Here is a 23328-nt window from a genome sequence, read left to right as displayed (position 1 = left end):
TTTATTTCACCCTACCTCCTCAAATAGATGAGTTTCTGCTTTATTGATATAATAGTTGTATTGGAAAGAGATTATCAAATAAATTTAAAAGCATCTCGTCTGATAACCCATAAAAATACTAGTACCGAGATATTCTTATAACACATCATTGAAGAAGGGTTAACTGTGGAACTCGTGGAGATGTTTTAAATGTGCATTTTAAGTCGAACCTAAAACATCAGACATTGTGCATTTTACTCTTATTCTGAGTTACCTAACAATCCATGATGGAATGATGGTAGATGCCCTGAAATAAAATCATAAGATCAGTCCCGTCCTGTGCTTGGGACACCTAGCTTTCACCTCACCGGCCCTGTACAGCATCTGCATTTGCCTTTTGTTGTTTGATGACTAGCCCATCTCTAGAGTCTAGACCCTTCGATGAAACGATAGCGAAAGGGAGGAGGGCACTATAATCTTTTTTTACGCACACTAGTTGACTATTGGTACGTGTACTAACAGTCCGTCTCACGCGCTTCGACGTGACGACTCACCACCGTACCGTTGCGTACAGCTAGCTTTTGTGTGACACACACCGTATCTCCAGCCATATTATTGTTGCTCCTGAAACCTATTTATTATTTGTCTCCTTTTGGATCACGGGGAAATTAAAAATTCACTAAAAATCGAATTATTTTTATGAAGTGATTGTAAAATTCCTGCGTTACAGTTTACAAACGTGTCCTTAATTCATGGACAAGGGAAAACAAAATATTGCTACTACCCAAGTGACTACGAAAATTGATTATTGTTACTAACTCAAAATTCTGATCTTGCCTGAAAAGTGAAAACCGAGCTGGAATATGGCGACAGTTGGTGGGAATATTCTGGAGGCGCTGGACGAGCATATTTCCGTATGGGAGGGAAGGTCGAAGGTTGCAACACCACGGCACATCGGCGTGTATTCCTATGTGTTGATGTCCTAATTCAATCTGCTCATTTTTTTCTTCCATTTGTTGTATTGCCAAATTTAGATTTTATTTTTTTTTAATATAATCGACAGCTCTCCTGATTTGTTTAAAAAATACACGCCGCCGTACATGGTATAGTCTAGCGGCGGCGAAGCGGTATGAGCGAGGATAGATGAACGAATCGGAAAGGCGACGGCGACTGACGACGGGCGGTCAGTCAGGCGTTGGCCGGCGGCGCATTTGCCCGTACACTGACGCCTGGCGTACTGCCGGGTATGCCAGCCGGCCGGCCGGCCGGCGATGCTTGCATGCATTGAGGGAGGGAGGCCCCCCACCCCTGTGAGCTGCTGGTGGCTGCCGCTGGCATGCGTGCTCGTGCCTTTCATTTCCTTGCCGTCCATGGCTTCATCGCCCTCCCGATTTAAATCCTGTCCAGTAGTGGTTGTGCAGCCCAATCATTGGCCGGCGCGCCATGAAATCTGCACGGACAGAGCTCGGCTGTGAATCTGCTAGACGCGCGTTGAGCTGCTCATCAGGAGCAATATAATGGGATTTTTACGCGAGTCTCTCTCTCTCTCTCTTGATCTCGTAGTCTTTTTCAGTTTTTCATAGTATAGAACACGTGTGTAAAAACCCTTGCGTGATGGACACACACTCATGCACACGTTGTCTCGTTGGATACCTTCGAGAGACTAAGCCAGTAGATAACACATGTTAAGATCGATGAGGTTACCACAAACACCTCACCAGTGAAAAAGTATGTTATTTTTCGAAATAGATCTATATACGAGTGTCAGAAAATCAGAGATTACTTCTTGTTTGTCGTTATTTTAGGTTTTACCACTCATATCTAGCTTGTACCATGTGAATAACACGTCTTGCAAGTGCAATGATTGTGTGAGATGTCCTAAGCTGCCCCACCGGAGCACTCGCTCGTCCATTGCTTATCTAGAACATCTAATTAATGATGGAGTACGCTTGCATGTTACATGCAAATTCTTCGCCCATGATGATCCAATCCCCTAACATGGTTTGCCATGTCATGTCATGTCATGCCACCATTAAAGGCATCAAAGCAAGCGGTGGTACCCGAATTAGGCTCCCAAAACGGGAAAGCTCAGGATTAATGTCCAATTTGTGGTTGGGTGCCTGATCAGCTCAAGGGCATGGCAGGTGACCCAATAGCTGTTGCTAGAATGGACCAGATGGGGTTCCTTCCAGCCATTTATGGTTTGGCACTCAACCCCACCACATCAAGTTTTTTTTCCCTTTTGCAATTGTACTTGAATGCGTTATGATTTTCTTCTGATTTCTGATATGTGGTGACCATCATTTTCCTTGCCCACATGGTCAAAACCCTGTCCACATATATAATTTTAAAAAGGGATTGATTGATGGCTGTCTTGTGGCAAGTACTATTTGCATCAGCGGCATGGAAATCCTGTCGATCCTCATCCTCCAGGGTCCTTGCACAAGAAAGTAGTTTTTTTACCTCAGCCTTTTTTTCCTTTTCCCCCTTGGTACTATATGGGATGAAAAATTCCAATTCTCAAGCGTACTGCTAAGAAAAAAATTAGGCAACTTTTTTTTTACTCATTGACAACGGGGAAAATCAGGGATTTGTACAAAAGTGAAGGAAAATTTTTGTCCGGATGCAAATTCAGCTGAAAAACCTAATCCAAAGAAATCGAACAAGGTAAGTAATACCTCCACCGCTAACGCATTTTGCCAAATGTTGAATTAAACAATGGCACCAGCTAGATTCACAATTTGAAAGTTTAAACAAAGCCCCCATGTGTCGCATTAGCGGTGCTTAACCGGCACAGTGGTTCTGGCCGGGGAGACCATGGATTTAAGTTGGTTTTGGCATTCTTATGTTTAAATCAATCAAGAGAGAGAGGGGGAAGGTGGTGGCACCTCCTTCTACGGGCCGCGCGGGTCCCATCTTACGCTAGAGGAGAGAGAAACAGAGCATCATCGAGCGGGTCATCAATGCCCCAATGATCCCTTGCGAGACTCCGATTTCTCCTCTCTCTCTCTATCGCAATCGGCACTAAGGATGGATCTAAACATCCGAATTCTTCAAACAAATTTGATATTTTAAAATAGATATGTTTAAAATTTTATGCTAATCTTTTTTTTATATTATCAAGCATATTATTACACATAAGAATAAAATTTTGTATAAATTTTTTTATGTATTATTTGCTCCCTACAATTAAAAAGGTGAAAAAAGATTCGTATCCGTATCCGATCCGTATTCGAATTTTTATATCTATTATTTGAGAATATATATGATAAATTTGAGGTTTAGTTTTTATGAATCTTTACAAGATCAATGTTAAATACAAGGCTATGAATTTACATAGTAAAGTCTATATCTTATTTGTCCATAATCGAAGAAAAATGACCAAAAATCTGACATCCGAATAGACATCCGAATCCATCCTTAATCGGCACCTCCCTCTCTCTCTCCTCGCTTTCTCTCTCTACCCTTCCCTTTGACCGACTCTCTCTCTCTTATAAAAAGATTCGCACATCGCCGCGCTCTCTCCAACACAACACCATTGTTATCTCTCCCCATCTCTCTCTCTCTAAACAGTTTGCTGCAGCTGCAGACAGCCAAGGAAAGCGAGCGCGAGGAGAGAGGGAGAGGGGGGCGCGAGCGAATCCCTGGGTCGCTTTCGACGGCCTGGATCCCCCGCACGCGGGATCGTACGGCGGCCACGCGGCGGCTGTCGCTTTCCACCGCGTACGTGCTCTCTCTCCCCCCGCCCGCCCCCCTCCCCATGCTCCCCCCCTCCCAGCTCTCCCGTCGCCATCGCCGCAGGAATCCCGGATTAGCTCTCCCGATGTGGACGGAGATTAGCCGCCCTAATCCTTCTTTGCCGGTGCTGGAAACCCTCCGGGGTTTGTTCTGTTGCTGGCGGCGGCGGCGGTTACTGTTTCGGTTGCGCTTTGACTGGACTGTTGCGGCGTGGATTAATGCGCTGCCTGGCCGTTCGCCGGCGAACAGCCCGAGGAGGCCTCCTCGCGGCCGCGCGTGCGGCCGCCGCAAGCGTGCGGGCGGGGGGCGCGACAAGACGCCAGCTTTCCGGTGTCTCTTGCTGTTAATGCCCAATGCCTCCCGAGAGCTCGTTTTTTTCCTCGTTTTTTTTTTCGTCGCCTGCATCACTCCGCGTTTGACTGCTCGTCGGCCTTTACGCGCGCGCTCGCGTTCGTGGGTGGGAGGGGCTCGCCGGAGGATTCGACCGGATTTGATGTGCGCATCTTCAAATTCTCTCGGCTTTTCCTTTTTTTCCGCTGCGTTGCAAAAGCTGCTGCGTCCTAGCTTTTCTGCGTTCTTAATTTGGAGGAGGCGTACGGATCACTGTTCTCCCTAATTATTTCCACAGTTGCTGAACCGGGGGGCCTTTTTACATGCTCTCTTCTTTTTTTTGAATTGCTCGATCCTTTTTGCTCCTCTTTTTCGTGCAGGTCCGTTCTTCTCGCGCTTGCTTCTTGCTTTCAGGTTTGGTATGTTGCTCTGCTCTCGTGCAGCCTCTGATTATTGCAGCACACACCCACCCCTCCTGCTGTTTGGGAATATCCGAAACCATTCGGAATGTGGCGCCTCCAAGCCGGAATGCCTCTGAAATCGTTTTGGTGATGGGTAGGACTCATTGAGTGATCTCTGGCAAAATGATAAAGCAAGCAGTACAGAACTTGTCCTTAGGAAAGTACCGTAGGTTTTATGCTTCAAGGGTACAGCTTGATGTTTCGTTCCTTTTTTTCCAAACAAATTTTTTTTTCGAACGGCAAATTTGTTTTTTGGTTCTATGCAAGTGATTATTCCCAGATATGCTGGACCATTCATGACATACTATTATCCACTTGTACCTACTGGTAACCCTTATTTCCTTGGCCTTAGTGGTACATTATCCAGATGCTAGAACTTTATTTCGCTGGAAGACTCGATACCGTACATCTGTAGCAAAATGCTGCTCTATTTCTAGTGGATTGGTGAAATTTTTGCCTTCCTGACGATCAATAAGATTATATGTTCTCATATGCTACTCTGAATATTTCGCAGATAGTAAATTGCCAAGGCTCTAATGATGGAGGTCAACGGTCATCACAAACCTCGCGGAGAATATAATGGCACCGGCTGCAATGGTACTGTAGGATCACCCAATAATTTTGGTGATGTCGATCCATTGACAGAATGGTTTTACAAACCTCGAACGATCTCACTCTTGCTGATGGGAACAGGCATTTTAATGTGAGTTTGGAGTCTTTTTATCTATGGAAACTTTATAGAATGGAACATATGCCTTTTAGAAATAATAATGATGTATTGTTGATTATGGTCTGTTTTTTTTTTGCATTTTTGGTAAACCTTTTTCTTCGTTTTGAACCACCATTGTTAGTATCACTGAAAATATTACTTAGAAGATTGTTTCATGATCTTTGTCAGTTGGGAAAGTGGTGTTCTGGATCCAGAAAGGAGCTTATTTGCTGACCGCGTTTCGTCGGTTAAAAGGTATGTGCAAGGATCCTCTTCTTCTCTCTCCCTTCTTTTTCATTGATATTTGGTAAGAAGCTCTTCTGGTTCTGCACTCGATCTTTTCTGATCACCATTCTTTTTCACCTCATGTGCTGATCGCCATTTTAACGAGGGCTTTTGCACTAATTTGTACTATGTCTTGTCAACAGGGGTGTATTTGCGATGATTGCTGTGTTTTTGGCCTACTCTTTTCTTCAGGCACCTTCAACGTGAGTTGCAGAGCTCTTTACCTCATTTTTATTATATTCTATCACGATATAAAAAAACTCAACCCAAGGGGGTTGAGAGAGACGTCCCCAAGGCATTGCAGTTAAAGTCGAGAAAGGCATGGAACGCCTGCTGCCCCTGTCCAGGACAGAATCGCTTATATCTCTGAAAGCAGTGAGGTAGCGCTTTGTCATATAGATAGATATAATAAGGATAATAGACACTTGCTGGCACAAAAGTGGTGCATTCCTGCATACTCGATGTTTAAATTTATCATCTTGTTAATATGATTCAATAAACAACCTTCCTCTGTAGATTGCTTCATTTCCTCTGTCGCAGTACAGTTTTATGAGTGGAATCACATCTTCTGATAATAAATTTGTTGCTCTTCGGTCTCTCCCTGATGACATGGGATCATATGCTGTTTAAAATAAATAAGCAAGGGGTTTGTTTCATTTTTTTCTGAAGAAAAGTAGGACTTCCTCGAAGTCTTCTCTATAGATTTTGTTAGTAAAGCATGTCAAGTTTCAGCGAGCTGCCACTGACATTTACTTCCACTGTGATTTAGTGTACTCATTAGACCACATCCTGCCATTTGGAGGCTGGTCCACGGGATGGCAGTTGTCTACCTTGTGGCCCTCACTTTTTTGCTTTTCCAGGTATGTTCAGTTTTTCATTAACCTTGTTCAATAATTCTTTTAAGATTCATTCACTGCACATGTCAAAAGAATTAAATTCTATTTTTTTATATATCTATTGAGAAAATCTGTAATTCTGTATCATTACCTACAGTTTCACACATTGTAATGAGACACATAGACGTCCAGATGTCCCTGTAGGTCCTTAAATTTACCTTAGTTTTACAAGTACCTGACCTCATTCTTCAACATACCATTGTTTTTTTTTTGTAAAAAAAGAGGTATCTAGCAATCATATCAGCAACATGATATAAAAGTATCAACAACAAATGTAACTACCAATTTCGTGTAATCTGGAATTAGTATAGCTTAGTTTGAAACTCCTTTTTTGCAAATAGTTTAGTTTGAAACTAGGGTGACTAAAGTGAGTTATAATGTTTGCTTGTAGTCCTTAGCTTGTTTATGCAGTAGGAACATTTATAGGTGGCATATTATACTCCTGTGTTTCAGATTGTAGAGGATATTCATACAGGTGGTCAAAATTCCAACGGCACTTTGTCAAGTATCGTATGATATTTGCAGACAAATAAATAAATTAACTGACTGCTTTGTCAGAAGTTGATTTCAGCTCAAATTTATTTCATCCTGCATCACATATTTTCCATATCTTTCTTCAAAGCCTCCTGCTGAGGATTGAAACCAGGTCAGGAGCTGTGCACTCCTGTGCTTCCACCATGCGAAGCAATCACAGTCCCAGATTTCCCTCCGTATCTTTGCTATGATGCTGTATTCTTTTTTTTAAAAAAAAAATTTTACTCGTGGGATCATCCTCATAAGATAAAACCAGCTATGATGCTGTATTCTTTTTTTTTTAAAAAAAATTACTCGAGGGATCATCCTCATAAGATAAAACCAGTGTTTCAACAAGTCAAGAGTTCAGTGGCAATGATATCAAAGAGAAAAGCAGCAAAACCTAGTAAACATGGCATTTCATTTTTTTCATTTAATTCATTTTGCAGACTCGTGATGATGCTAGGCAATTCATGAAGTACCTTCATCCCGATCTTGGTGTTGGTAACGCATTCAATTTTCAAATATGGTTCAGTAATTTAGATTTAAGTGCTTGAATAAATCCTGATTTGATATATCTAATTTGAGCAGAATTGCCTGAAAGATCTTATGGAACTGATTGCCGCATATACGTACCTGACCATCCAAAAAGCAGGTTTAACAATGTTAATGTATGATGACTTCATTCACAGACCTATTACTCATATACTTCTTGCTAAGCAGCCTTGACTGTTCATTATGCTTCAAGTTACTGATTTGAATATAGGTTTTCTAGGAGATCATTTTTGATGAGTTTGTTATCGCTCATATCCTTGGATGGTGGGGTAAAGCTATAATGATACGAAACCAACCACTTTTGTGGGTGTTATCAATTGGATTTGAGTTGATGGAGGTATGCCATATTCCTTTTGATTTGTAGCTTCCAAACCTAGATTCATAACGTAATGTATATGCACTGCAGCTCACTTTTCGTCATATGTTGCCAAATTTCAACGAATGCTGGTGGGATAGCATTGTCCTCGACATATTGATCTGCAATTGGTTTGGTGAGATTTTTATGTGGCTTTCAGTATTTTTCTGCATAGGATTGTTGGTTTTGCCCCTGAATACCTGCATTTAGCACATATTGAAATCAACCTTGATTTATGGCTTTACTGACTCACTGGCGATATGGGTTTATTGTAGTATACCTTAGTGCCTTTACATGCCCTCTGATGCCTTTGACACTTTAATTACATTACAATACCTTAGTGCTTTTACATGCCCTGGCAACATTAAACATGGCACTGTGATGAGTCGATGATTGCAAACAAGAAAGATTGGTCTTCAATTAAGTTTTTTCTTAGGTTTGGATGAGGAACAGAGAAATGGTTGCAGGAATTGTACTTCATGAACTGGATTATTAGTTGCTGGATTTAGAGAATGTTTCCATTCATGTCTCTGTAAACTTAGTGGTTACCACTCATTTTCACAAGTTTTAGACTAACACTTCTTGACTGATGCCATTTTGTCTTTGTTTCAGGTATTTGGGCTGGAATGAGAACTGTGCGGTACTTTGATGGGAAGACATATGTATGGGTTGGCCTGAGCCGCCAACCCAACATTATCAGTAAGGTACGTCCACTAGATGTTAGGCAAATGAGTTGTTCTTCAAAGCATGCAGTGGCGCTGGACCTTTTTCCCAGTTTTGGTGGATGTTCCTCTTTGAGGGAACATATTGGCTCCCAAACTGTACATGATGTTTGTCCTGCTTTAGTTCCATGATAAGGTGATAAGTCGTGAGCATGTGGGATGTGCTGGGAAACCAAGACAAGGACACTCTGTGTTCTGTCTATTAAAATGTCCCTTGGCTGGCCTGAACTTGTTATTTGATACAATCTCTCAAGTGTTTCAGTGCAACAGCTCACACTATAATATATGTTTGATAGATTAACTGCAACACATAGGCCCTAACATAAAATAAAACTAATAAAATGCAAAGTTATTTCGTGTTTCACAACCAGCAATTTTTCTTTCAAACTATGCATGGCTTTTTGTTTCAGAAATTATCATCAGCCTTGGAATCTTGATTAACATCAAGAGTTGGCCTTTCGCAGCATTTATTTATTTGTTTTAGCATTTTCTTCTCCTTAGGTCAAAAGGACGCTAGGCCAGTTCACACCAGCGCAGTGGGACAAGGATGAGTGGTACCCCCTGCTGGGTCCTTGGAGATTCATCCAGGTTCTGAGCCTTTGCATTGTTTTCATGGCTGTCGAGCTGAACACATTCTTTCTCAAGTTCTGCCTGTGGATTCCTCCTCGGAACCCATTGATCGTCTATCGGCTGGTTCTTTGGTGGTTAATTGCGATACCAACCATCCGCGAGTATAATACCTACTTGCAAGACAGGTATAATTTTGAAGTCACTTGGTTCAGATTTTACAAAGCTGCTCTGCAGTAATCAGTATGCAATTGCCCTGGCATGTTTCATCCCAACACTACTGCTGTTCCAACAGCAGGAAAATTTGGATGCTCCGTCTGCTGAGTGCTTACTATGAACTATTGCCGTGCTCACATGCTAGACCTGACAGTGGACATGTGCTTGTATGTTGGCTATAATAAGCTCCTGTCTACTAGACATGGGTTGCATGTGAACTGTGCATATGATAGCATTTTGGAATCAAACAAAAAAATATAACATTTTGGAATCAACAAGTTAATTTATACAAACAGGAACCAAGTCCCCAATATTTATTATGTGATTTTTAGTGAGATAATTTTGTAATAATTGTTTTCAGGAAACCCTTTAAAAAGGTAGGATCTTTCTGTTGGCTTTCCCTGGCTATATGCATTGTAGAGCTCCTAATCTGCATCAAGTTTGGACATGGTGAGTGCCGCTCCATTTTCTCTATGCATGTAACTTGCAAGTAGTAATCTTTAGTTCTTTCCTCCGTAAACCGTGCTGACTGCACTGGATCCTGAACAGGTCTCTTTCCGAAGTCCATGCCGTCGTGGCTGATCACATTCTGGACGGGGGTCGCCTTGCTTCTCGTGCTCTTCCTTCTTGTCTGGACTTTCAAAATTTACCGAACAATGATAAGGAAAAGGTTATAAATTGTGACCAAAATTATTTATTTGCCTCCATTCTTTGCCCAATTCAGTGTTGCCGTGTACATAAAAAAAATATTCAAATTGTGTACATGTAGTGGTAGCCGACCTTGGTGGTCTGAAGAGGATTATCCATGAGAAATTTTTATGCCTTGTTCGATTTTTCACCAGCGAAGTAGGATAGCAGTTCCCCTTTAATTCATTTGTAATGACGTACTTTGCCCATCGGCTCTTGAGACGTGGAGTTAGCTTGATGCAACCTATGAAATTATGAATGAAGATTCAAATCTTTTCAGTCCAAAGTTGTTGAAAAATGTGGAGTTATCTTGATGCAATCATTTGAGCTCTGGATCCAACACCTGAAAAAAAAATATTCTGCAACACTTCAAGTTGTTACAGTGCCCCTCGTTTCTGATCTCTGAAGATCGCTGTGCGCTGACACCTCTCTGTAGGGAGGGGGTATGTTTTCAGAGGGCTCTGCTGGTTGCAGCAACGACCTTGGGCATGGGAATTACTTTGATTTCGGCCGTGTTTAGTTGCGCGTTGTAAAGTTTTTGAAAAGACATCTTTCTACATTTGAAGTACTAAACATAGACTAATTACAAAAATAATTACAGAACTCGTCTGTAAATCGCGAGACGAATCTAGCGAGCCTAATTAATCCGTCATTAGAGGTTATTTACTGTAGCATTACTGTAGCAATTTAGCATCTAATTACAGCCTAATTAGGTTCATTAGATTCGTCTCGCCATTTACAGACAGCAGTCGCAATGTGTTTTTTATTTCGTCTAGATTTAAGTCTCCATGTAGGTGCCGGAAAAAAAATTTGGAATTTTGATTTTTGTAACTAAACACGGCCTTCCTTTCAGTGTTACAGTGTGGCAGTACTGCGTGCGCTGTACCTGATGTGTAAATGGCCGGAGATTCAGTTTTTTTTTTTTTTAGATTAGGCCGGAGATTCAGGTGTCTTGTGATGTGTGAAGGTAGGGGGGTGGTAGGCCTGTGCTGGTGATGAATGTGCTCGTGTCCACTCTAGATTGGGCCTCCGTGTGGTTCCAGCAGGCCTATGCAAAGATTCTTATTGTTCGCTCCACTGCTGGTTCACTTGTTCGGTGTCAGACCTTCAGGCTTCAGCACAAGAATGAGGGTGCTGCGCGGCAATTGTTGCAGAAGAAAACGGAGCTTTTTTTTTTTTTGATCAGGAAGAAAACGGAGCTAGTGTACACGGCCCAAGCTCCATCCGAACTTTTCTAGTTTTCTTCTTCTTGTCCTTTCGAGAGATTTGGGCCGCCGTCCAATTTGGCAGCAGCCCAGCTAAGTATTCAGGTCTAGTCCCACCAAATCTGCCAGCAGCAGCAGCATCTAACGGGCGCGGCCCAAGTGGTAGCCTGTTTATATGGGCCTACATATTGGCTAATCCATATACATGGGCCGCAACTTGTGGATCGAATGTTATCGGGCCAATAAATTTGGGTCGGTCCCTCCAAACGAAGGCCCGATTCGCTTTCCACCTGCACGAGGCACGCAAGCAACAACCATCCGACTGCTACAGTTTGTTTAGCCATAGCCATGGCCCATGGAGACAGATGCCAACACAACAGCCAGCAAATCTGTAACCTCCTATCAAAAAAAAAAAAGAAGAAGCAAATCTGTAACCTGAAGTACTCGCGATGATTGACCAATCAGCCCATAAACGCGAGTTGCTAACCACCAGCGTCCAGCGATTACACTTTTGGTACCAGAACCAGAACACGCATCACGATCGGTGTCGTTTGCGTGGCCCCGATGCATTAACCGCCGGACTAGCTCGTATGTGATGCCATGCCTTTTGCGAAAAGAAGAAGAAGAAGAAAAAAAGCCTCTGAATTGTGGCTCGAGAACGATGGTCGATCTAACTCTACTATACTATGCCGGACTCTTTCTCAGGGATCGATGCGATACGACCTTTCCTTTCATTCCTCCTCCTGGAATCGCATCATCCCATTCATTTGCTACTTGCTCGCACTGATTGCTACTTGGATGGCATCTGATCTGATCGTGTCGGTCGTCATCAAGCTTGATTGCTCGTCCTGCACTTCGTCGCCATTTCTGTACATCCGCCTCTCTTTTCATTTGGAAACTGTATGGAGTGGTTACATGTTTGTGTGTGTGTGTGTGTCCCTATATATGTGTTTGTTCGGTTGAATATATAATGCACATCTTCTGGTCGTCCGTGACTGATATGTCTTGGACAAGCCGGAGCTATAAACTAGTACATGGGCATAGCCAACGAACTCAAACGTGCGGCCCTCTTCGAGACACGGCCGTGACCCCGCGAACCACCGCGTGGGCTGGCCATGGCGGCGGCGGCGGCGGCGGCTGCTGTTGTTGCGCTGTCTTTATCAGCCTCGCATTGCGTAGGTATATGCTGCTGCCTCTGAGTACGAGGCGCCCAGCAAGGGTTGGCAAGGAGAAGGATTCTCCTTGGAGCCGAGAGCGTGTGGTGGCGTGCCTCGTAATTCGACCGACACGACGCTGAAAGCCTCCGATAGTTCTCCCTTTGCAAGAAATTAAATTGGCTTGTTCATGTTCGGAGATGATGGATGTTTACGGCTAAACGAGCGGGCGGAGCTCCGGTTCTCGTTTTCAGAATTCAGACAGAAAACGAAGCTTCAGCGTCCACAGAGTGCTTGTCAGCGGCTCTCACTCTCAGCTTGTGTCGGTTACTGATTTTCATTGATGGTTTTGAATTCCCTTGACGGTTTCATCAGAGGTTTTTTGACGAACGAACAAAGGTCATCACTCATCAGGTAATTCGTTAGAACAACTAGTTCAAATATCCTCGCCCCAAAAAAAGTCAAATATTTGAATAACGAGGAAACTAAAATTACACTCACATGCTTCTGCAATGTGTTGACGCAAATGATTGGCAAGTTTAAGCCTCAGCTGGCGCACGCCGAAGCACGAGATGCCATCAAGTATTCCGATGACCCGGCGGCCGATGCCGCTGTGTTGTGCTGTGCCCACCAGCCACCAGGCCACCATCCTCAGAGAATGTATAGCAGACGGCGACTCGCCATCTAACCCTGTGATCTTCACCGCCAAGCTACCTGCTGCAGCAAGCCGCGGGATCCAGAGAGGCTAACGGCAAAAACACAAGCATGGCCTTTCAGTTCCAGTCGCTGTGATCCACTTGTGACACCCTGACAGGTGAGGTGATGCATGCAGGTGCTCTGGACTAGTTACTGCTACTTGACTATACTTGTAAGCAGCAGGTTGAACTCGAGGACTATAGGACGCGTATGCATCACAGTGCAGCATCAGCTGGCTACCTTGCACAAATTGGTTTCTTGGCGGCTCTGATGGGATGGAGCATCGGAGCTTGTTTATTTTATTTCCGTTTGGCACATGCAACCAGGGTTTTTTTTACCGACCGGACACCCCAAACCGCCGGCCACCGGTTCCGGTTTACCGGACCGGTTTGACCGGTTACCGGTAGAAACCGGTCAAATTCAAATTTGAATTAAAAAAACTCAGTTCAACCGGTTCGTACCGGTATACCGACCGGTTAGACTGGTTTACCGGTCGGTTTGGCCGGTTTACCGGCCGGTTTGACCGGTTTGAATTCAAATCCAAATTTAAAATCGCATGTGTAACCGGTATACCGGCCGGTTAGGCCGGTTTACCGGCCGGTTTGACTGGTTTACCAAGTGGGCTTTAATGGGTCGTCTCATTTTTTTTTCTTTTTTTGTTTTAACTTTAAATGCCCGAAAAGTATGTTAAACGAATGAATTTTTGAGAAAATTTGACACCATTAAATTCATCGTACCTTGAAGTATTTTTAGAAATTTTTCATTTTTTAAATTCAAATTTAAATTTTGAATTTTGGCCGATTGGGTACCGGCCGGAACCGGAACCGATCCGGACCGGTTTGACCGGTAACCGGTCAAACCGGACCGGTTCCCACCGGTTAGGTGAACCCTGCATGCAACCTTGCCGTGCGAGGAAGCAGTCCTTTTTTTAGCACAGCAAGGTTCACATCAAGGACTAGTAGATACCATCTTCTCACGCAAGATGGAGCTGCTTCCGGAGATGGATTTAACATCATTTGACTTCCGTACTTAATCCCGCCCTTCATGATAGCAAGTGGTGAAATAATGCTAAATGCCGTATTCTTTTGCTTTCCTTTTTTCCTGGAGGGAGTGTTAAGAGGATGGACGAATGGATTGATGGTGTATTTTACTTCGGTAGTGTACTAATTAATGTGTAAAGTTGGAAACCCTAGTTCCTTTTGCATTATGTTAAATACTATATTTCCTTTTCTTTTCTTTTGTAAAATTTCTATTTTTTGTGAGAGTCTTTTTCCCGTTTCTTTCTACTAGTCTATCAAACCGTGCTCCCGCACGGGCTATTAGAGATATCTATCTAATAATTATCTATCTCACGCTCTCTTTAACCAATTAATATTCTAATCCAGTACTGCAAAGATACATATTTATCATTATATAATTGTAATAAATGTGATAGGTTTAGTTACTAATAATTTTTTCTCACTTTGCGTCACATCTCTATATATATTTGATATGTGTTTAATTGAACACTTTGTTTGAGTTATGTGAACAACATAAAAATTGGTATTCTTATCTCTTCTTTTGTACATGAATATATGGTGATAAACACCTTATAGTTAGTATATATGTTTATATAAATAATAAAATAAATAATATATTAATAATCATAGGAATAGTATTTTAGAATTTTATATTGATGCACTTTAAAATTTTATTATAATAACATAATTTTGTTTCAGATTTGGGGTTGATTTTAACTTTTATTATGTTATCATTGGATAATATATATGAAAATTGAGGGAGTTATTTGATATTATTTTATAATGGCATAAGTGGGTAATTTACATGAAGATTAGGGGGTTATTTTGGATTATTTTTTATAATGGCAGAGGTGGGTAATTTAGACACATATTTAGGGAGTTACTTTAGTCTATTTTTATAATGGCAAAGGTGGATAATTTATTAAAAAAATAATAGATCCAATGGCTATTATGATTAGAGTTGCCGAATTGATGGCCGAATGTTTCTGATTTTTGTGAGAATTTGTAGGATTTCTTTATTTTTTTTAGACTGTCCATCTATGATCCTAGGTGGCTTCACCTGGAGGCTTCAGAAGGATCATCCAATTAGTAATAGTAAGATTTGCAAAATTTCAGTTTAGAGGTAGTTATTGTTCAGTGTAAGTGTTGTCTTATTTAAAAAAAACTTTTCTTTTTTCTGGTATTATTTTATACGAAGTTATTAAGAACACTTGAGTCTTCCTAAGCCTCTAACCACTTGATTTTTTTGTGCTTGTGTAAAAAGTAAAAACTTATGCATTCTCACAATATCCCATATTTGAATTTTTTATACCCTTATTCATAATAAATTTATGCTAGAGTTAGTTTAATTTACAAACCAATTTTCTAATTTTTCAAGCAGAGTTGGTGTAAATAAAAAAATGTAGTAAATGTAATTTGGAATGCTGAAAAATATCAAGTATTAAAAAAATCTCAAATCTCAAATATTTTATTTAAGTAGTAGGTAAATTCTTTTACAAATAAGTCCGAACCCCATATGAATTGCGTAACAAAAATACAGATGCAATTGTTTTTTTCTTGAATGACTAGTTTACTTTTATTGAGATCCGCAGGTGAAACCTAAGTAACATGTTTGAAAAAGATGACCGACCAGTCATAAAAACCCATAATCCTAGTTTGTTCCATTATCATGTTTTCTGAAAAAAAAATGAATGTGTCATGTTTGTCCAAACTATTAGGGGCATGCACTATGTTAATTTACACCATCCAAAAATATTTTGGAACATAGGGAACTAGAGCGGATGGAATGATGGAGGATGGGATGGTAGTTAGAACTTTCATATTAGGCCCTGTTTAGTTGAAACGTAAATTTTTTTTTCGAAAGAATCTTACTAATTTGAAGTACTAAATGAAGTCTATTTACAAAACTTTTTGCACAGATGAGTTGTAAATCGTGAGACGAATCTAATGATGCTAATTAATTCATAATTAGCGGATGGTTACTGTAGCATCACTGTTGCAATCATAGATTAAGTAGGCTCATTAGATTCGTCTCGCGATTTACAGCCAATCCATGCAAAAAAGTTTTGTAAATAGACTTCATTTAGTACTCCATTCATGTGTCGAAACATTCGATGTGACTTTTTTTTTTGTGTTTACGGGGTTTATGGGGTGAGAACTAAACAGAGCCTCAGTCGATTTCTTAGGTACGTCGGTATTCAGTACAGCTGATGATCATGGACTACTCATGATAGTATCTGGTCCCCCACATATACATTTGAAGTCAAGCACAAGTGGGGACAAGTACCCTATGGTTAGAACTTTATAAATAACAATTAACAATTGAGTTTCTGATTCATAAAGAGCCCATACTCCTAAATGCATTCCTTTAATCTAAAAATAGGGACAAATAAATCCAGTGCTAAAATGGTATCCACCCAAGCATTGCCCCCCTCCCTCTTCCACTGTAATAAGCCTTCACGTGAATTGTGTGATGTGGTGAACTGATGACCCCAGAGGTCTCATGGTAATCTTTCAATTTCAGGGAAAAAAGATTACGCCAAAGTGTACATCCGTTATCCGTATAATGATACAAATTAAGCTCCAACTAAATGAATATACGTATACATGGCACCGGTGTACTGTACGTATACACTACTATGCAGCTGATGTGTGTACTCGATCGGCCGGGCAAGCAGGCAGGCTTCTACGGCGAGAGGTTGTTGAGCACCTGGAGCAGCACCTCCCTGAAGCGGCCGACGTCGACGGCGATGTCCTGGCCGTCCATGAGCGTCTGCCTGATGAACATGAAGCCCTTCTTGTGCAGCGACGTCGGGTCCGTGAAGATCTTGTGCCCCGGCGGGAACTTGTCCTTGAGCGTGCTCTCCCCCACGGCCACCTCGTACTGGATGTACCGGAGCCCCATCGCCTCCGCCGGGTCGCCGTAGTCCGCCCGCGCCATCCACTGCAGCCCTCCCCACGGCACGATCTGCACCAGGGTCGCCCCCGGCGGCAGGAACACCATGTTGGTCAGCCCGGCGCCGTGCACGCCCACCAGCGCGTCGCACGAGTTGATGAGCGCCCCGACCTGCGAGATGTCGTTGCCCACGTCGGACTCGTTCACCACGGCCTCGAACCCGACCTCCTCCGCCGCGCGGACCACGGCGTCCAGGTTCAGGAGCAGACGCGTGCGGTGGCGGGAGATGACCAGGAGCCGGGGCTTCCTGCCCGTGCCGTCGCCGAGCCGCGTCGGCGCGTCGCGGGGCAGCGACAGCGCGCGCCGGACGAACCGCGTGAAGTCCGGCGTCGCGAGCCCGTCCGCGCTGCGCTCCCGCTCGATGATGAGCTCCTTGTGCGCGCGCAGGCTCACCACGGCGCGGCGGAAGCAGTGGACCTCCCCGGCGGCGCCGGCCCTGGCGAGGTCCAGCGGCGCGTGGCGCGACAGCGCGTGGAGGAGCCGGTCGTACTTGACCAGCCACCACGACGCCACGTTGGCCATCACCAGCTGCACGTCGCCGCCGTAGCGGTGCGCCGTGGTGTACAGCGGCACCAGCACGTCGGAGAAGTCGTGGAAGATGTTGCCCGTGTACCCGCCGATGGAGAACACCACCGCCGGCGCGGCGTGCTCCCGCGTGCACCGCGGCGCGTCGCCGCCCGTCGACCGCACCGTGACCTCCGTGATCCGGCCCATGCATGTCTCGTCGCCCTTGCGCGGGTACGGCCGGACCCGGTGCCACTGGCCGCCGCCGGCCCCGCTCGCCGGGTCGACGACCACGAACACCGACGCGTTGGCGTCCATGCGGATGTCGCCGGCCATGTCGCAGATGTCGCTGCGGAAGTCGGAGAAGTCGCACAGCGGCGGCAGCTGCTTCCGGTGGTGGTCCCCGCCGCCAGATCCTGCACGCGTCGTGACGTCACGTTGGTTAATTCGTTAGGCTCCACGATGATGCACTCCCTGACTGACAAGTCTGTGATTGTTTCTCAAAATGAATTCCTCTTTTTTTTTTTTGAAAAAAAAACGCCAAGTTGACCAGTTGACAGGGGTTGGTCCGGCGTTGCTTTCGCCGTCCCGTTGCACCTACGTGCTGGCTCGTCGTGGCGCTCCTCTTGCGGCTGCCGAGCTGGCTGCTCCTGGAGCTTGCTCTGACCGCCGCCGGCAGCTCGCGGCTTCCCCTCTGCACCAGACACCAAATCGAAATAAGAACGTGACGTCACGTCGCACACATGCTGTTACTGCCCCGGCTAACTGGCACCCGGTAAGGTACCCGCCGTGCACGGCATGGTGGATTTTGTCGGTCAGGCAGCCGGCCTAGTCGGGGAGCACGGACCTGGCCGGTCGGGCGCGGTCGCCGTGGTCTCCGCGGCGGGTTGCGCGGCGGCCGTGGTTACCACGGTGGCGTCGTCTCGGACCTTCTTCTCCTCGGCACCTGGCTCGTTCCCGCGTGAGCGCGTACCTGGTGCTGGCTGGTCGTCGGGGTTGGACTCGGCGGCCGCGGAATTGCCGTCGCCGTCGCGCTCGGCGGCCTCCTCCGGCTCCGCCGCAGCTTCGCTGGCCTCGGCGTCGCTCCTCTCCTCCACGATCACCGTGTCTCTGACCCCTGATTGAAAAAAAAACCGAAAGATTTTCACGAACAAAACCACGACGCTGACAAAGGTTAGTGTATCTTTGGGCTTTGACGACGTACATTCTGTTGCCGTCTTGTCGCCGGCGCTCTGCTCGACGCTCTGCCGCAGGCTGCCCCCCTGCTGCTGCGGCAGGACGTCCACATGGAAATCCCCACCTGTTCAAAAAAAAAACATGCACGTTGACGCCACGGGTCCAAGCAAAGGAGAAGATCGCCGCTTCATCACTTCATCGTGCAACTAATAGTTTCTCTCTCTTTTTTTCTAAAAAAAAGATCTTCTATGTACGTGTTCATTTCACCGTGGTAATCGTTGATTATATTCAGCGGCAAGCTGAGGGAGGAAACCTACCGGAGCCGGCGCCGGAGGAGGTTCGCAGGGTCTTGACGGCGGCCGGCCGGCGCGCGCCCTCCAGCGACGCCCTGGGACTCACTGCGAGCAAGCAGCGTGAACGTGTCAGCACGCCATCGACGACGACGGAGCGAGCGCAACGGCAGGAAGTGAAGTGTGCGTGGTCGAAGAGAAATGGAACACTGACCGGTGTCGAAGGCGGTGGCGTCGGGGCGGGAGGAGAGGAGGAAGACGAGGCAGAAGACGAAGCAGCCGCCGACGATGGACAGCAGCCTGAACCGCTGCGACTCGACGCGCAGCGGCTGCTGCAGCCTGCCGCCGCCGCCGCCCTTCATGCCCGGCCCGCCGCCGTACGTCTAGCTGGTGGTTTACTCTCTCTCTCTCTCTCTCTCTCTCTCTCTCTCTCTCTCTCTCTCTCTCTCTCTCTCTCTCTCTCTCTCTCTCTCTCTCTCTCTCTCTCTCTCTCTGTGAGGACGCAAAAGCCGGCCCGGAGCGAGACTAGCCCCAGCCAATGGCGTCGCCCGATCCGAGAACTCGCTCTGGTTTTCTCTCCCTTTTCTTCGCGTGCGGGTCGTCGTAGGGCGCGTAGGCTAGCGCAGCGCAGCTCCTGCCTATGTATCCTCTCGCTTTGGCCTGTGCGTTCACGAGGCGGCGCGCCGCCGGCCGGTTGGTGACGGAGCGTCCGGCTCGGGGTGCCGCCAGGCGCCCGCCACCCGAACCGGACGTCTCGTTCCGCCGCGGATCGCGTGGTGATTGGACCGGCGGGCATGGACCCGGCGCGGGCCGCGACGCCCGCCTGCCCGGGAGTGGGCGCGTGCGTTGCGAGGCTGGTCGTGTGTGTGTGTGTGTGTCATTGATAGGGAGCTGGGAGCATGACTCGGCCATGTTCCTCGTCTCCCCAGCTCAGCCAGCACGTCGTGCCGGGCACTACCCGAGCGTTCGTGCAGGGGCGTTTTTGTTTTTCTCTCTTTCCTTGGAGTCTTGGAATTTCCCATGTGATGATTCTCTCTTGCACTTTGCGTGCACCAGCGGTGATGGCATGTTTGCGTTGATTTCTTTCTTGACCTTTATCTTTTTTTCAATTTGGGACTGTTAATTATCACAAGTTTCTTTAGATAATAGGATAGCTCTATACTCGCCTCTGAATGAGTTTCTTTTTTTTTTCGAGTTCTGCACATAACCATCTTTTAGTATATATGTTCGTCCTGCACCACCCAATGCTTGAACCCCTCTTGCAACCACCCAATGCGCATAACCAAGCTAAGGCTGTTGTGATGAGATTCCACTCGACCAACCGGGACTCGGGATTGCTACTGTTTGATTTTACAATTTGGTATTTGCCTAATTATTTTTATTTTCCATTCGCACTCTACATTCTTCATCCTGTGTGATCGAAATTAACTCTGGTTGTGAGTTACAAAATGTGTGCCCGCAAGTCCCCCTCTAATTTTTTTTTTACCATAGGAAAGACTGCCCTAGTGGTGGAGGCGGTTTATGTGTATCCTTCTACGTTATTGGTGGTTGCAAGAGGGGTTCAAGCATTGGGTGGTGCAGGAAAGGGGGTGATCGTGTCCAATGATTTAGCATGAATGTGGGAGCAAGAGACCGCGAAGAAGCTTACTCTAGGCCGGAAAGATAGGGAGGAAGAAGGGAATTAGTTAGAGGTAAAAGAAATAAATGACCACAGCCGCTATTGATCCAGGTCTACTGATGAATCAAAATCTGAGTGTAGACAGAGATGCAAGTTTATAATACCTCCCCATTGTTTTCCTTTGGGCTCAAATTTCTGTAAGACTTTAGCACACAAGACCAAATCTTTCTTCACCTAGATCTCGCCCCCATTCTCCTAGTTTCATGGGCAAGTCAAACGTGTCAGAGACAGACAAATATAGATGCAGAATTCAATGTTCACCGAATGGGAAGGTTGATCTGATGGCCACCACGAGATCAACTGGCGTAGTAGCCAATTGAACGCAAATCGCTCTGACAGTCCAGTACTCGGGCGGCATTGTACTTGTATGTCAAGTGGCATTCTTCAGACCAACCCAGTGTGAGTGAACATAACGATGGTGTCAAATGGGGTAAACGTCGAATTTAATTTGACAACGGAACGCGAAGACGATGCTTGTAGAATTCTTCTTGTTTTTTTTTTCAGGAAAAGACCATTCATTACTCTTACGATTGGTTGGCTGATGGTCCATGATCCGAGCTAGTATTAACGCCGTAGTTAGTAGTACTACTATATCTTTGTCAAATAAAAGTAATATTGCACGCTGTATTATTATATGTGGCGTGGCCTCGTACTGTTGTACCACTACGAGCACGGTGCGTGGTTGATAACTTCACTGAAACAAAGACATCCGAATTTAACACACTGTCCTACTGATAAAAGAAACCAGAAACATTTTTCTTCTGGAAAATGGACATAAAAAGTGAATTTAACACGAGGCGGCTAGCTACTACTCCCTTCGTCCCAAATTATAATTTGTTAACTTTGACCACTCGTCTTATTCAAAAATTTGTGCAAAATATCACTTCTTTTATTATGACTTGTTTTATTAATAAAAGTTCTTCAAAATAATTTAAATTAATTTGATTATATTTATAAATTTTTTGAATAAGGTGAGTGGTCAAACTTTTGGTTTAAAAAATTAAACGAATTATAATTTGGAACGGAGGGAGTAAAAGATATCCAAATGAGCTTCCAAACACATGCAAATCTCGAAAAGAATTAAGGCATTCTTAAGACAAGATTATACAGTGTGGAAGTGGTAATCTAGCTTAACATAATATAAAATTCCAAGTGGCGGCCGGACATGCAAATTCCGAATTGATAACGTCTAATGCATGCATTGCTCCCCCGACATGATAGTTGGCCAAGAGTCCGAGACACACAAGCCAGGGAGAAGGGACAGAGAGCTTGCACTACTACACCACAGGTCCACTGCACAAAAACATAGCTCATTGTTTGGAGTCATCGATAAAATTAGGAGTTTTACCCGCCAATGGTAACTCTGGCCATGTTTGGATGGTGGGGTAAAGAGGTAAAAGAGGTAAATTGCCTTCCATTTACCCCTAAAATCCAAACTTGTTGGGCAAATGTGCCACTTTACCCATTTGCCCCATCTTTACCCCTTTACCTCTTAGAGGGTGTCAAATTGGAGTAAAACTGGATAAATGAGAGGCACTAATTGCTATTTCCAACCACTTTTACCCCTAAAATCAAACATTCCATGGAGTAAATTAGTTAGGGGCAAATGTGAAGTGTAGAACATTTACCTTTAGTTAAATCTTTACCCCCTAAAATCCAAACAGGGCCACTTATCGTGGTGCAGTGATACAGCACAAAGCAAAGTGCCTAATAAATTCTACCATTGCTACCTTTTTTGGAAGAAAAAAAAAACAAAGCTAGCGGATTGATTTCCGTGTTTTATTGGACCAACTAGCTAGGGGACATATTCCGTGCCTTGGGATGCCTGGACACGCATCGCCTTTGCCATGAATCATGAATGTGGTCCTCGCCCGTGGACAGCGATATTCTTTCCTTGTACAGTTGAGGGAAGATCAGATAGTGATGCACCACTAACCTCCGGTATTCTCTCTCTCTCTCTCTCTCTCTCTCTCTCTCTCTCTCTCTGAATAGAAGCTACGGCTCTATGTGCTACCAAATTCTTCACATGCAACATCAAATTGTTCATTCTTTTGGCCTCAAAACAGAAGACATCAAGCCCCTCATTTTTAGATTTTTTTTTTTGCAGTTAGGCATGTACGTAGCATGACTATTATTGTCCGTGGAAGTTTCCCCTAAAACTAATCTGATTCACATGACATTCATACTCCATCCGTTAATCAACGTAAGGTGCATTTCGGCATGCCCTAGCCTAATAAAAATGTAAGAGGTATATCTTGATTTTTTTAAAAAAAATCAATAATTAATTAAATTATATATATGTTTAGTGTACAAAAATTTTATCAACAATTTCGCATTGAAAGTGCTTTCAAGATGGTACTAATAATTCTATAACATTGTCAATTTATCGATGGACGAACGGAGTACATCCCAAACAGAATATCTCTAGCTGTGCAGAGCAGTACAGTACTGCCATCCTTTTAGTTGTTCTTTTACTATGTACGCCATCTATCAAGGCTATCAAGCAAGGACAACTGATTCGGCTATTTTCTTCTTTTCTGTTCAAGGACAAATTGGTTCACTACTTCAGCCTCATTACACTTCCAGCGCATACAAAATAAAGGCGGCCTACTGTATCCAGAGACGTGTCCAATTATA

The 23328-nt window shown here is 44.6% G+C and overlaps 2 protein-coding genes across 5 annotated transcripts; one reads left to right on the top strand and one right to left on the bottom strand.

The window, feature by feature from the left end:
* Positions 1 to 3743: 3743 nt before the first annotated feature.
* On the top strand, positions 3744 to 10299 carry LOC120706184 (CDP-diacylglycerol--serine O-phosphatidyltransferase 1-like). 2 transcript variants are annotated; one of them, XM_039990766.1, is made up of 12 exons: positions 3744 to 5211; positions 5407 to 5472; positions 5646 to 5705; positions 6272 to 6362; positions 7361 to 7415; positions 7503 to 7582; positions 7687 to 7803; positions 7873 to 7957; positions 8434 to 8525; positions 9045 to 9298; positions 9688 to 9776; positions 9876 to 10299. In XM_039990766.1, exons 1-12 carry the CDS (start codon positions 5045 to 5047, stop codon positions 10001 to 10003), a joined length of 1284 nt encoding a protein of 427 aa, XP_039846700.1. In that variant the 5' UTR covers positions 3744 to 5044; the 3' UTR covers positions 10004 to 10299. The 2 variants fall into 2 exon arrangements, with proteins under 2 accessions (XP_039846700.1, XP_039846701.1); XM_039990767.1 differs by lacking the exons at positions 3744 to 5211; positions 5407 to 5472; positions 5646 to 5705 and adding an exon at positions 5721 to 5882.
* Positions 10300 to 16558: 6259 nt separating this feature from the next.
* On the bottom strand, positions 16559 to 19661 carry LOC120706182 (alpha-1,3-arabinosyltransferase XAT3-like). 3 transcript variants are annotated; one of them, XM_039990765.1, is made up of 7 exons: positions 19228 to 19661; positions 19041 to 19121; positions 18752 to 18847; positions 18592 to 18664; positions 18395 to 18558; positions 18149 to 18241; positions 16559 to 17963 (listed from the first exon to the last, which is right to left on the bottom strand). In XM_039990765.1, exons 1-7 carry the CDS (start codon positions 19373 to 19375, stop codon positions 16774 to 16776), a joined length of 1845 nt encoding a protein of 614 aa, XP_039846699.1. In that variant the 5' UTR covers positions 19376 to 19661; the 3' UTR covers positions 16559 to 16773. The 3 variants fall into 3 exon arrangements, with proteins under 3 accessions (XP_039846699.1, XP_039846697.1, XP_039846698.1); XM_039990763.1 differs by having other exon boundaries at positions 18395 to 18664; positions 19228 to 19435; positions 19508 to 19658; XM_039990764.1 differs by having other exon boundaries at positions 18395 to 18664; positions 19228 to 19427; positions 19510 to 19657.
* Positions 19662 to 23328: the final 3667 nt, after the last annotated feature.

The sequence above is a fragment of the Panicum virgatum genome, chromosome 5K, assembly GCF_016808335.1.
Source record: "Panicum virgatum strain AP13 chromosome 5K, P.virgatum_v5, whole genome shotgun sequence".
Taxonomy (NCBI): Eukaryota; Viridiplantae; Streptophyta; class Magnoliopsida; order Poales; family Poaceae; genus Panicum; species Panicum virgatum.
Note: the sequence above shows the minus strand (reverse complement) of the source record. Positions and strands in the feature narration are given on the sequence as shown.

Excerpts from the sequence above, each read along its gene's own strand:
- LOC120706182 (XM_039990763.1), bottom strand. The coding sequence starts at position 19,375 with ATGAAGGGCGGCGGCGGCGGCAGGCTGCAGCAGCCGCTGCGCGTCGAG. Across the intron at positions 18,848-19,040 it reads CTCCTCCGGCGCCGGCTCCG|GTGGGGATTTCCATGTGGAC; the intron begins GTAGGTTTCCTC and ends TTTTTTGAACAG. Across the intron at positions 18,242-18,394 it reads GACCGCGCCCGACCGGCCAG|AGGGGAAGCCGCGAGCTGCC; the intron begins GTCCGTGCTCCC and ends TGTCTGGTGCAG.
- LOC120706184 (XM_039990766.1), top strand. The coding sequence starts at position 5,045 with ATGATGGAGGTCAACGGTCATCACAAACCTCGCGGAGAATATAATGGC. Across the intron at positions 5,706-6,271 it reads TTTCTTCAGGCACCTTCAAC|TGTACTCATTAGACCACATC; the intron begins GTGAGTTGCAGA and ends ACTGTGATTTAG. Across the intron at positions 6,363-7,360 it reads TCACTTTTTTGCTTTTCCAG|ACTCGTGATGATGCTAGGCA; the intron begins GTATGTTCAGTT and ends TTCATTTTGCAG.